This window comes from Eucalyptus grandis, chromosome 4 (genome assembly GCF_016545825.1).
Source record: "Eucalyptus grandis isolate ANBG69807.140 chromosome 4, ASM1654582v1, whole genome shotgun sequence".
Classification (NCBI taxonomy): Eukaryota; Viridiplantae; Streptophyta; class Magnoliopsida; order Myrtales; family Myrtaceae; genus Eucalyptus; species Eucalyptus grandis.
In genome coordinates, this window is record NC_052615.1 from 17,745,717 (window position 1) to 17,760,386 (window position 14,670).

The 14,670-nt window shown below is 38.3% G+C and overlaps 1 protein-coding gene and 1 long non-coding RNA gene across 3 annotated transcripts; one reads left to right on the forward strand and one right to left on the reverse strand.

Annotated features, from left to right (window-relative positions):
• The first annotated feature begins 190 nt into the window (after positions 1 to 190).
• LOC120292728 lies at positions 191 to 2,348 on the forward strand. Of its 2 annotated transcripts, XR_005550328.1 has the most exons (4): positions 191 to 474; positions 620 to 751; positions 836 to 922; positions 1,737 to 2,348. It is a non-coding gene; the product is annotated as an uncharacterized LOC120292728 (long non-coding RNA). The 2 variants fall into 2 exon arrangements; XR_005550327.1 differs by having other exon boundaries at positions 191 to 751.
• A 2,479-nt stretch (positions 2,349 to 4,827) lies between these two features.
• On the reverse strand, positions 4,828 to 6,455 carry LOC104441440 (receptor-like serine/threonine-protein kinase SD1-7). Its single transcript, XM_039310763.1, has 3 exons — positions 6,113 to 6,455; positions 5,505 to 5,639; positions 4,828 to 5,006 (listed from the first exon to the last, which is right to left on the reverse strand). Exons 1-3 carry the CDS (start codon positions 6,243 to 6,245, stop codon positions 4,828 to 4,830), a joined length of 447 nt encoding a protein of 148 aa, XP_039166697.1. The 5' UTR covers positions 6,246 to 6,455.
• Positions 6,456 to 14,670: the final 8,215 nt, after the last annotated feature.

The window sequence follows — 14,670 nt, forward strand, 5'->3', positions numbered from 1 at the left end:
TGGCCGTGTCCTTCTCAGCCCTTCATTTAATGGCCGCGTCCTTCTCCAGCCCTTTCTTCGCATTTGACACCGACGATGCCCATTTCCTCGTCCGGCGGTACTGTCTCCGCCGCCTCCTCGCCGCACGAAGCTCCCGCTGGCCTCCAAAAATCTTTCTCCGCCTCCTTCGACGCCGACGACCAGCACCGGCCGAGCGCCCCCTCGTCCGGCGGTACTCGATCTCCGCCGCCGCCACCGCCACCGCCGCCGCCGCCTCCTCGCCGCCCTCGCAGCTCCCGCTGGCCTCCAAGGTCCAGAGCGGCTTCCAGCCGCGGAAGTCGTCGTCGACCTCCGCCTCCTTCGACGCCGACGACCAGCACCAGCCGAGCGCCCCCTCGTCCGGCGGTACTCGATCTCTGCCGCCGCCTCCGCCTCCTCGCCGCCCTCCCAGCTCCGCTGGCGTCCAAGGTCCAGCGTCTCGCGGACAATGTCCAGGTTTTTCCGAAACGCTCCGATCGTCTCGCGCTCTATTTTGGCTCCCGATTGAGTTGGGGATTTGACTATTTCGAATTTTTGCTTCTTGCTTCGGTTGATTCCTTCTCTGTTGCCGAGCTCTGAGAAGAGCGATTTCCGGATGCAGCTCGCGAGGCAGGATTACTTGGAGCTGAGACAAGAGGCGAGTGAACTGCAGGAGTATTCCAACACGAAGCTCAATCGAGTCACGCAGTCACGCTCTACCTCGGCGTTCTCGCCGACAAGAAGCCGAAACTAGGTGAGGCGGTGCGGCGTCTGTTGTGCCTCGACGCACGTTTGCTTTCTCATTTTGGTTTTTGACAGGTTCTGTGCTTTGTGTCAGATCAAGTCGCCCTTGAAGGTGAGGCTAGGATAGCGCCGCTCGTCTGTGAGAAGAGGAAGTTGTTCAATGAGTTGTTGACATCCAAAGGTCAGTCTTTGGTTTCTTAATTGAGTTCTCCCACTTTCCACACGAAGCAAGTGGAGCGGAAGTACTTGGATACATGAGCTGATAATTCAGAAAATTTCTAGTTTGAATTGCAATTCATTTTCGGGATGATTTTCCTGTCGGATGGATGGGTAGAGATAGCTTGCTTGTATGGTAATTTTGCAGTGTGTAGTAGGAGGACAAAACTTGAGTTTAACGAGTAAGATCTAGTTGGAATATGACTGATAGAGTTTTAGCGATGAAGTGCAGATTAAATTGAGATAACAGCTGCCAGTTTGTGATGCATTTTTCTGATCATTGTTAGTCTGAAAAATTGAGCTGTTTGTTAGTTCAGGACTGATTATGTCTCAGAGATTTGTTAATCTGCAAATTTTGATCGGTCGTTACATGAACTAGGGTTAGAGATCTTCTGGGAAAGAACACTAAGTTAGGACAATGTGATGGCTTGCCTTGAAGTCCTGTGTCCGGAGGTAGCATTATGATGTTGCTTCATAACCTGTTGAATGTCTTTCAAATTCCACTTATCATGGGATTATCAGATTTGGTTGCTCTTTTCCTCATAAAGGTTGGAGTTGGAGTTCATTGATGGTTAGATTTGTTAGGTTAGAGCTGAGATAAGCGACTGCTTTTGCATACTTGATGTCAAAATGATTGCTTTACCTGAAAAAAAATTTCGACTTGAGTTGATTTTCTCAAACACGGGGGAAAAGTTTGAGTTGAAATGGTCCTTTACTATCCGTGAAGATATACCGTCCTTTATGTGCCATTGATTATGGTTGCTTTTGAATATTTGCAGGAGGGGCATATCGAAGTTCTATGATGGCAAGTGAAAATCTTTCACGGGCTTAGCAAATGCTTCTATTTCTTCATCTGTTAAAGAGATCGTAAAATTGAAAAATGCTTACAGCAGAAGGCGTAGAAATATCTTTGCATCCAGTCACATGTTGGACAGAAGCCGCAATTTTTCCTCTTGGGAAGCAACGTGGTGGGGATATCTAAGAGAAGACCGCTCACCTTGAGCAAAGGCGCATTGTTTTGAAGGTTGCTGCTATGTGCAACTCAGAGAGTTTTAGTTCCGCGAGTGAAGACTCAATGACTGAAAAAGCTGACCCCGAGGATTTAGCTTGAGATCTGTAGATTGTGCTCGGCCTAGTTCGGTTTCATACCCACGAGGTTCATTTGCGTTTGGGGGGTGTATGGTTTTTATTCAGGTTTTGGATACATCTTCCACTTGTACTAAGTAATTTATTTCTCCACGAGGATATTAGGTTATTGCAAAACTACGAAGCGAGCAGGGCAAAGCCACATCTGAGGTGCAAAGCCGTTGCCCATGTATTTTGCAGGACGATGGACTGGTAGTATGTATATATGTTCACTTGCATCAAATAAAAGTTAGTAGTCCATTTCAGATGTTCGTGTATTTTCTGCTGAATCAGAACCCAAGACTTTTACTAGAAAATTTGGAAAGGAAGATTCTTGAGGTGGTAAAACCTGAGTTAACCTTAAGTCGGTACTTCTAACCAGATTTAGATGCTGTGTATTCCACTACGTACCAAAATCACTTGGCAAACGATCTTTGATCTATTTTGCGCTGCATCCATTCATTGGTACTTTGTACCATCAGAGCAAAGAGTACTCGACAGCTGATTACATCTATGTGAAAAAATTAGTATCATGTACTTCAACACAGCGCAATGCTTATGGTAAGAATCAGGGCACAACTCCATTTGACCTATCAGTGTCAGTGAGTTTGCTCAACCTTTTCACTTCAGCTAGAAAGCTGATACTAACTAGAGAAGTACAAAAACTAGCATGCTAACAAGAGAGAGTCGAGTTCCACATATTTATATACATTTTCCCTCTTTGCCTCCATCCCACCTAAAAGCCTAACCATCCTTACTTAAGCCGACTTTTCAAGGTCCAGGTTGCTGTTCTGAGAGATCACCTCACCAAATTTACGGAAGAGTTGGGCATCCGAGGTGCTCATGGCTGAGCAATTTACCAAGTGCAGAGTCTTCAAATTTGCATACTCGTCCATGTAACTAGCGATCTTTGTGCTCGGGAGCAGAGCGGACCCTACCGCAGATAACTGCTTCAGTGGGGTTGTGGACAGCAATAGGCTTCCGAGGACTCTAGCCACTTCATGCATGGTAGGACGTTCTGATGGTTGCCTCTTAGTGCACAAGAGAGCAAGTTGGAAAACCTTCTTCAACGCTCTGAGATCTTTACATGGGGCAGTGACATCGGGATCAACCGTTTCCATTACCGCATCACTTGCAATTTTGGATAAGATCTAATGAGAATCCAAAGCAATTTATATAAGAGAAATCTCGAGATGTACTTATTTTGCATTATGCAAGTAGTCATTATTGTGAACAACGAAACTGCAAAGATCGACCAAACATGCAGAGCCCTAGAATTCTAAGCAGGGAATGACAACCTTGCCTTTCCTCACAGAGCGTGAAAGAACACGTTTGATACCATGACCGGATCTAAAAAAAATTTTAGTTGGGCAACTAAACTGCCGATATTATGCAATTGCCCAAGATTCGGCTATCCGCTACTCGCAGCAGTCTCATTCATGTAAGAGTTATGAACTAAAAGAAAAACAGGAGGTGGTCAAGGATTTTGGACAAAAGACAAACCAGGTGATGGGAGATTGGAGTCATTGTCCACTGCTTTCCTGCCAGTCAGCAACTCCAGTAAAACAATTCCATAGATGTAGACATCTGACTTCTCTGTGAGGCGAGAAGTGCGGGCATATTCTGGGTCTATGTAGCCAATGGTCCCCATTATGTATGTAGAAGTATGGGACTTCGTTGTGCACAGGCTCTTTGCAATCCCAAAATCAGTGAGATGCGCCTCAAATTCCTTATCGAGTAGAATGTTTGACGATTTCACGTCCCTGTGGATGATACGCGGACTACAATCATAGTTTCATGCTGCAAACAAAGAACAAAAAATGATTAAGGCAATACTTTTACAAGTTAAATAACATCCCATCCATTTTTTTAAAAAGTAAATATCTTTTACACAGTATGACTTCAAAATTACCTCCGATTCAGCCATCGAATAACCTTACACGTGCGGATTAATTGACTAACGCGAGCAAACCTTTGTCCGTTGGAGTTCTTGCCGAATTGAAGAGAGATTGAATTTTGAAATTCAGTGCCGTCTTAAACAAACCAAACCTCCAAATAATCACAACACCGGACAATCAAGGATAAAACTACCAACTCAATAGCCAAACTCAAGCAATTACCCATCAATAATTAAAAAAAAAAAAAAAACTCCACAAAAATAGTAGAAACAGCAAAAAAAAAATAAACAGAAAAAGTTTAAAATTTAGGGAGCTTTTTGAGATAATTCTCAGCCTGGAGTCTTCATGGAGATAGAGAAGTCCACGGGCAATCCCCATGATGATGCTGAAGCGTGTCTTCCAGGTCACAAGTTTCCGTCTAATTGGATCTTCACAAAATTTGAGATAAGTTATTGAGGGAAAAACTGTAGAATCTCAAGCAGGTTGAAAATGTGTAAATGGGGTGAAGGTCGCACCGAAAAGGTGGTGGTCCAAGCTTTGGCTCGGCAAGTACTCGTAGATTAACATTCTTTCGTCTCCATGAATGCAGCATCCTAGGAGCTTCACAAGATTCCGGTGTTGAAGTTTGGCAATCAGTATAACCTCGTTCTTGAACTCTCTCAGGCCCTGCCCAGAGTTCAGTGAGAGCCTCTTCACAGCAACATCTTGCCTGGTGGGCAATATGCCCTGGCAGATAGCGCATTACATGTTAGTAAGAGCAAAGTAGAAAAGAATTATAAAATCATCTTCTCATATTCAAAACCATCTTCATTGAGTTAATATGAGAAAAATGTGACTTTTTAACTTCCTAGTATACTTTGGCCAAAAAAAGTACCTTGTATACTTCTCCGAACCCACCCTGCCCAACCTTGTTGTGGAAAGAGAAATTGTTTGTGGCATCAGCAACTGCAACGATATCAAGAAGGGGTAATTCAAGGTCTTCCTCCGGACCACCATCTCCTGAATCTCGATAAACTGAGTATGCAGCTACAACAGAGGATATAAATCAGCCATCAGCATAGATAAACGCGTAATTATGCACCAGAATCTCAAAAATATGACAAAAAGTCCAGCATATCCTGGGGGTTTGTTGAGCAAAGGGAATTAAAGCAACTTTATGAAGCATTTGTTTCCTGAAAGTGGTTATCATTTGCTTTTTTGAAGTCATTACTATTCGCTCTAACTTGCTGATCAGGAGCCGAAAATAATTATCAGAGAGAGTGTTCTCTCACACTGAAGCTGGATGTGATGCTAAGCTAACCAATGTTTTCTTAGGCCCTCATTAAGGATGTTAATAGATTTATAGGCCTTTCAGGTATGCTTTCATTGAAGGAAATTTTAGCATAATAAGCAAGAAAGGGACATGTAAAGATAAAGAGTCATGAACATACTTTCATCAATTTCTTACTTTTCTTATTCATAATGAGAGAAGCAAGAAGCATGCTGTTTGCAACAAATAGTTTTATGCCGTGATAATGACTTTACCTCTCCTTCTCTCTTTCCTCCTTTGGAGAGCATACCAGCCAATGAACGCTAGTATAAGCATTCCACATACAGTCGAGACAGATATGCCAACGGCGATTGCTATACGCCTTCTCCTCTTAGCTCGAGCAATTGCATCTATTCATTGAAAAATTTCAAAATAATCATATGCTGTCATATTCAAACAGAGAGCTTAGTAACCACATGGCAATAGTTCTTATCTGTGCCACTATGCTCTCCTCATCACAGAATATTCAATACAGACAAGTTTCTTGTACTTGTTTTTTTTATCTAACATCAAGCATATATCAATGTGTATAACTAGGACATGCTCTGTGATTGCACCTCCAGAAAGAAAAATTTCTTAATGAACTTCCAGGGCTTAGAGATCCTATTCAAATGACAGATCTTAGTGGACGTGACACAAACACAAGAGTGACCGAATTTGAGCCTCCTCAATGAGAATATTAACTATAACCATGTCATCACATTCACATAAAGCAATTCCAGGCAAGGAAATGGATTTCCTTGGCAGCTATTCAACTGAAAACCTCTTTAAAGCTACCTAGTGATGGCAAAAGAAAATCAGTAAGAGCTACATGGATTAGTACCTATCTCTGCCTTTGCCATTCGTATATATATCACATCTCCGCCTGAAGGATAGTTCTTCATGTCAACCAAATCCCCAAACCAAAAAAGACAATCCCCGCTATTCCCATGGACATCTACCCTAGTGAATGCCATACAAGAGCAATTCTTCAAACATTCCGTCTCGCATTCCTCAAGGTTCGAGCTTCTATTCCCCAACAGACGTGAATTATCTGGCAGCTTCAAATCCTTGTACTTCACGAAGCCATCACCATTTCCACAACTCAAATTCCATGTCCGGGAGCACCCACCGGTCCAATCAAGGGGGTTCGAATCGTTTCTCCTGAACCCCTTCAAGCACCTGCAATTTCCACATTAAAGATTTTCCGTCTAAATTGGTCAAATGAAATTAATTATTATCAATATAAAAAGGTTTATTAACGATCCACGGATATAGCCTTTTGGAAAATGTTCCCGAGATGGTAGCTGCTGCCAATATGAACCACAACACCCATATTGGTCCAGCGCATTGGCATTAAATTATGTATAGAGAAAAGGGATGATTGTAATTAAAGCTCTCTCTCTCTCTCTCTCTCTCTCTCTCTCTCTCTCTCAAACATATAGACACATTAAAGCACGTAGGTCGCGGTCGCGTGACTTGATTACAATTCGAAGACGCTGTGCAATAAAGTCTCCAATCATACTGGGTACATTCGCTGTTGGCTTGCCATGCTGAAGGATCCAAAAATATTCGCTGTGGCAGGTGAAGGCTCGCTAGGGTGGGCAGCCCTCGGCCAATTGGCAGCCGCTGGCCCTTTGAACCGATAAATGAAATGAGAGAAAGATGAGAAAATAAAAATAAAAATTAATTAAACAAATTTGAAAAAATTTAAAGAAATTTTCAAAAAAATATCCAAGTTAGTACCAGCCACATCACATAGGATGGCCGGCGCTCATTAAACCTCCATGTCATTGCTTTCCAGTCAAATTTAGCTAGAATGACTATATTAATAATTCATTGAAAGATCTATAATTATTTTGGTAAATCCTCAAAAGGTTCGAGACTAAATCAGTAAAATTGAAAGGTTTAGGGAACTAAATTGACAAATTCTTTAAAGGTTTAGAACTGAATTGGCCAATATACAATAATTTTAAGACTTATTGGACGATTATCCCTAGATTCTTATGATGTATGACTAACTCATTGATATAATTCACGATATTTCTGACGCCAAACATGCATAACATTTTCCGATTTGTCTGTAGAAGAAAAGGTTAACAACGGTGTTAGAGGACATCAATATGCTTGATATTTAGAAGGCAAATAGCCATTCCAGTGTGAAGCATGAAAGGAATTGTTTGTGAGACCATGCAAGAGTGGACTTGTCCTGGTTCATTGAATATCCACAATTGCAAATAATTGAAATTCATTGTCATGCTAGAGTCGAAATGGAAACAACGTATCACAATCTTTACATTTCCAAATTTCACAAATCTTAAAAGATTCTCAATTTTGAAATTGATCTTGGAATGATTGGACAGAAATTTTCGCCTCTAATGAATTTCATTTTTCCTGAGGTCCATCATGAGAATAGTCAAAAATTGTGGGAAGGAGAGCTTATAGGATCCCAAGTTAACTTTTACCGCTATAGATCATATATCAGCAAAATATAATGTACATATATTAAGCTTGCAAAGTTTGTAATATACCAATTTGAAAAAAAAAAAAATAGAGAGAGAGAGAGAGGAAATATGAGGGTAAAGATGTCTGGCGATGAGTGAACTTGCACCAAATACCCATCGTTCTTTGAGAAAAGTTGTTCAGAAGATGGAATTTTATTCAAAACAATTGAAATCATGATAACAAATAGTTTGACATGGCTCGATATTACATAATTTCACCTAAGTTGATGTGCAATAACAATTAAAAGCACCTTCGGTTCCTTTGGCCCGGCAAGCCCCTGTCACGTGTTCACCCAGTTCTTTGCAAGACGCATTGCAGTCCGGGAAATTTGAACACGGCCCCATGTCAAAAATCCAATTCGTTACCACCGCAACTGATGTTTCTAAGATGCAACAAAACTCAAGAAATTTCAGCAATCAGCGTAAGACATAATATAGATTATAGACATGGTGTTTCGTTAATACGATCAAACAGGTAAATGCGTCTTTTCAAGCTTTCAAGTCGGATATAGGTCTCAAGGGTGCTCTAAACTGAAACAGAATGAACTCGACTGAGATGAAACTGAAGCTAACAATACCTGCGAAGCAAAGCGAGATGAGGCAAAGAAGGCCGACGAACAGACAAACTCTTCCTGAAGCCATTTGATGACCTTTTTTTCTCACTTTTATTTAGGTAATGATTATATATTTGGTTGTGAAACATTACATAAGTATATATATATGTAAACGCAATTCGAGCACCGCTAGAACAGCTACCTTGTTTATATATATGGAAATTTACGCCATTCCCTAGTTAAGACTAGCAGATTTGGTGTGGATATCAATCACCATATATGAATATCCAGAGTCCAATTTATGGCAAGATAGATCTACAATATGATCCTGACAGAGAATTCTTTGAGGGCATATAATTATTTCTGCATTAATCTCTCTCGCAACTGATGTTTTTGAGATGCACCAGAATTCAAAAATTTTCAGCAATCAGCGTAAGACATAATATAAATTATATGGACAGGGTTTTTCCTTAATTTGATAGATTAAATTAATCCGTGTCCTACGAGCTTTCCAGTCTCGAGCGTGATCTAAACCAAAAGAGAAACGAACTCGATAGGGATGAAAAAGAAGCTAACAATACCTGCGAAGCAAGAAAGGTGAGGCAAAGAACGCTGATGAACAAACAAACTCTTCCTGAAGCCATTCTGACGACCTTCTTTTCTCACTTTCTCTTTCGGTTTTGATGGTATGATTTTTTTTTTTTTTTTTTTGGTCGAAGTTTTGATGGTATGATTGGTTGTGGAAAATTACACACAATCCCTACCTATATATAAGCAATTCGAGCACCACTACAACAGCAATCCTACTTATATGGAAATTATGGATATCTTAGCATATATGAATCTCTAGATTTCACTTTTTATGGAAAATCTCTTTAGGTTTGGCTAAGTTTCTTATGAATTTGAAAAGTTTTTAAAATTAATACGCGAAGATTCCATTCCATTCCTTTCCTAGCCTAATCAATGTGGTCACGGAATAGAATTCAATAGGAAGACTTATCTCTTGGATGAAAGATTTCTCAACCTGATTTCCGGGCTGGCGACAACATTATGAGGGAAAAGTAATGAAACCTCCGATGACAACTGTATAACCTCGTTTTCCTTTATCAATAATAAAGCCTTTAATATTTGTAGCAGACAGCAATCTACTTATTGATATACCAAGGTTTCAACGAACCAGATGGGCAATCAGCCACACAAGGATTATAAGATGCATTATAACCCAAGCAACGATCTTGTTGTTTGAAGATAACATACAGATTGAGGAATCAAATAATGAGTTGATACAGGCTATGCTCCAACAAAAGGTTACCGTTCTCAAACCACATATTCTTATCATGGGAAAATGCTGAAATTACCATGCCATTAGTTTTGAATAGGACCAGCCATACCTCAGCCACACATTTTCCATCTTCAAAATGGGAGAATTACTCAGCAGGTTTCCCGTTGTTATTATATACATTTTCCAAAGCAGGTCACGACCAAATCTGTTGAGGAAATATTCAAACAAAGTTCCCATTGTCTAGAATCATTCATACGGAGACTTACTATACAGGTTCTCTTGTCTTATTTAAGGAAACAAATCAAAGTGATAATAGTCGAACAATAAAAAATATACGATAAACTTAGTTGTAATTTTTAAAATATTGAATATTATTCTCCGGCCAAAGAATAAGATTATAGTTCCCAAATAAAATAAAATAACATAACTTAATAACTCATAAAAAATGGAATGTAATTATCTTGTATACTTTGAACTTCCGATTATTGTTGGACTTTGTAATCGAATAAGTCATAACTATGGATAAAGGTTTGTTAATCTCTACTTCTTGATTGCAAGAAAGTTACGAGGTATTCATTGTCATCGAATTTTGGCTTCTACCTATATATTTTAGACATATAATGCTTATATTTTTCTTCTAATCTCATTGACGATTTCTCTTTAGTAAGTGATGATATTTTTCTACTTGTAATTATTAATATTTTGGTAGATAATTTATATTTTTATTTATTCATGTTCAAGAAATTGATTCCTCGAGCCCTCTTGTGATTTTGTTTCTCAATTTGAGCATGTAATAAGGGAACTTAAAAGTAAAATGAAAAAAGAAAAAAGAAAAAAGAAAAAAGAAAAAGGAAACATACAGTCAAAAATTGAAAAAGTCTCCCAGTTTCCTTAAAACATATTTGTGGCTTCCCTTCGACTGTCTGACCCTCACTTTGCAAAGGACGATTATGCTAGTGTCACGGGCCGAGAGTTTCCTAGGACTCGGAAATGACCCGCGGGCACCTAGCGAGCGGAATTCGCCAGGCTAGCCCTTTCTTTAGCTGTTCCACGAACAATATGGTGAATGATTCTTCGTACGAGACCCTACCATGCCCAGCTTTGCTCGGGCGTCTAGTCCATCGAGTAAGGCAACAATTCTCTTTAGGAACGACAACTGGTTTCGGCCTGCCATGGCCTCGTCAGGAGAGCGGCATCAGCTCCCGACCAGTTTGTGCACGGGAGGCCTACCCCGTCTTCAGAGCTCCTAAGTGATGTAATCCTTATATCCTAGAACTCCTAGCACCAACCGTCTTGACGCCACTCCCACGGACCAGTTGTGTTCTACCCTTCCGCCTCACACTCTTCACTAGATAACCCCAAGCGCTACTCACAAGTGTCACGAGTACGAGAGGATTCACGGACCGTGACACTAGCCTCCCATTTTAGCCGCTCTCATTTTATGGGTTTTGCATTTTTATGTACATTCCCAGACTTGTTCATTTTCCTATTTGGTAATGAACTAATTTCACTTTTTTGTTGTGATCAACACCAGGCTATCCACATTAATTTGTTACAAAGGAATTCCTTGAACAACCATATCCTTGTGAACAAGAGATTTACGATCCATTGATCAGATCTCGTGAGGATAAGGCTTTTATGAAAGAAATAAGGAAAGATTGTTTTGGAAATGCATCTACATTCTAACATATACTGTTATGAGCTTTGAGAAGCAACTAATCAAGTTTGGTTTGTTCTCAACTTGCTTGTGCCTGTTATGCCTAAGTCGCCAAGCAGCTTTGCTTTTGCTTCAATAAATTAGTAGAGTGTGTGTAGGTAGACTGGCAATTCGGCTTTCTGTGTGAATTACTCTTGTCGCACCATTTTGAAAACGTTTCATTGTGATTACAAAGTATTTATCATTGAAGATGGCTGAAGATGTATTCAATTCATGTTGGTTCCAAAATAAAGTAGTGTCATATTACTTTCAGGTCTCTCTCACTAAATTGATAGTGTTCAAGTTATTTTCTCATGTCGTGTCAGAACTTGACATGAGGTTTGATGTGGAATCAAGGAAAAATTGTTATATGAGCGTAGTATACTTATTAAGGTGAATCGAAACCATTGAAGATGAAGATCCTAGTGAATCCTACCATTGTTTTTAAAGCCATACCATGACAATAAAAGTAATATAATAGCTGGTATATATAATAAGATGCACATAAACTGTAAGTGTGTGCCTCAGCTAGCTAATGTGAGATTTCAAAGTGCATCGAGAAGACTTGAGTTTGAGTCTCGTGGCCTTTAACTTCGTAAATCTTGCCCAACAACCTCACATTCGCGCAACAGCTCGAAATTCTGGTCCACTCACTCTCTTTATATTCCATTTTTAACGAAACGGCATGATTGACCCATATGGTTTGGCTGGCTTAACCGGTTTATACTCACTCTCGTGGAAAGTTGGTGTTTCCTCAACCAAGTCGTTTGATGTTATACATTAAACTTGCGCAATAGAATTCACGAGAGACTAGCAAGTTGATCAAGACAATTTCCAAGACAGCAAACAAAATGGGAAGCAGGAAAAAGGAAAGAAAGATGACAGCAAGAAGTATGCTTGCAGGGGAACCAAACAGCTTTTGGGGCACCTTCTGGAAAGCATCCATCAAGTGGACGGATATCCTAATCCAGTGCCAATAGTTTGGATGCCATGAACAACAAAGAAACTTGGGATACTAGGAAATAAATCTTGCTCACAAAAACCATATTAGAACTTCAATTTTCAATCATCCACGAAAATTTGTTCCAAATTCTAATGACCTTAAATAAATAAATAAAATAAAAACAACAATCATAGTTAATCACTCAATAATAATTTTTTTTAAAAGTACTATTAATTAAACTACAATAATAATTAGAAAGCCTTACCACATATCATTCTCGCTTCGGTTGGTAAACTTTATTTACCTATGATAATCTCCTCGTTAAGACAATTTATATCTATTAAAAAAAGAGATTAAATAAAACATTTACTTGTTAAAAGAATATATACTTATTAAAACATTTACTTATCAAATATATACAAGGAATTACTACATATAAAGATATAAAAATCACTTACCCAACTCAATTTTTTTGCATTCTCGATGCACTCTTCAACAATAATCAGCACATGAACGGCTCTCAACCAATCTTGAGTGGAAATCAAAACTTTCACTACTTTGGTAGTCATAGAGTTTCGAAAACTATTAAGCACATGACCGATGAATTAAAATTCGACTATGAAGTAATAGTAGTTACAAGAATAGACAAAATATCCTAAGGTATCAAAAGTAGGATTTTATATTTTGAGCCACTAGTCTTCCACCACATCAGAATGTTAAGATTTTACATTCTTTATCTTAAAGATACCAATCAAGCTCATGTTTTCATCACATACTGTTTGATTCGAGTTCATAAATTTTCTCTGCTAAGCTTGGATGTAATATTTCTTGTTACCTTCATTACCATCGACCTCAGCATTAGAACCACTACTGCTTACATTCAAACTTTAGACACAAAAATTTTAATCACTTGAAGCAAGAGAAGAATTATCATTAAATTCATACGAACACTCCAATGTGTCATTCACCTTATAATGAATCTCATTAATTTTTTATTTATCATCTTAAGTTTTTCCATACAAAAAATTTATGTAATTCGAGTTGGCTCTAGAATCCATCACAACTATAATCAATATCATCATATTCACTTTATTCAAACTCTCATAATATTTGTCAAATTTATCTTTCATTTTCATATCTATAGCTTGAAATTTAGGATCTAAAGCATCCGCCGCATCTTTCAACTTTCAGATATTTATACAAAAGAGCTATCCCCTTAAAATAATCATTAAATATAATATATGAACTCCCCAACATTGATTGATGGCATCATATAACTATTTTAGAAATTCCAAAAGAATGGCATTTTCCCAATCATCATCTCTAGGAAAATCATGATTAAGCTCACCTACAAAAGATAGATTGTTTTCTTCCATCCTTTCAAAAATTTTTTTTAATTTTATGGCAGTGTCTAACATGAGGTAAGAGTTCAATCTAATGGTGATGTCAAGAATAACTAAACTCTTGTAAGTGATCCTTTCACCCTCAATGCAATATTAAAATGTTTTGGCTCTCTTAGGACAACTCCTCACAAATCTAACCACGTTTTCAAATATGTGCATTAGATTTATGCATCGTAGTCAAGCCATCTTTACAATTAAGTTTAATATAGATTTATGTATCATAGTCAAGCCATCTTTTACAATCAAGTTTAATATATAAGCAGTGTATCTCATGTGTAAAACACTACTATCAACTATCAACAACATTTCTTTTAAATGTTTTTCCTTCAAATAACCAATTGCAACATGTAGAGCTCTTGAATAAGATTGGATCACTACTAGGTTGATCTCATAAGCACTTGCCCATGAGGATAACCACGAGACATCAATTCATGCCTAATATTTGTTAGGAAAAAATGATTGGAAAGAATAAATCAGACTTTGAGGCGTGAAACATTATCTTTAAAGAATTGTTTTAACCCACAACATTCTTAATGATTACAGATAAAAATCCTCTAGGACACCAAAAAAAAAAAAAAAATCTCAAAATGAGAATATTAGTTAGCATTTATGTTATTTTTTTCAAGAAATCTTAAAAGAAAATAATTGGAGAATGAAAGCAGTAATTTTTTTGCAAAAGAAAGAAAATTGAAAAAGTAATAAAAAAATTTGTGATATCACGAAATTCAACCTTTTTCAAAATATATGAAATGGCTATTTCATCAATGCACTAATAGTGAATTTACTTTAAACTGATCATTCATAAGTTAACTAATCTATTAGGAGAAGCCGTATAGAATTAAAATGCAAAAGACCAAAGAATTCAATCAGGAATTGATCATTCAACTATAAGGATCAACAAGGAACAATACTACGCTGTTATAAGTCAATTAGCGAACTAATATAAATCGATTCGACAAAAGTATGTAATTGGTTCGCAAGTGTTCTGCAAGATTACGATATTCACATCGAATGACGATA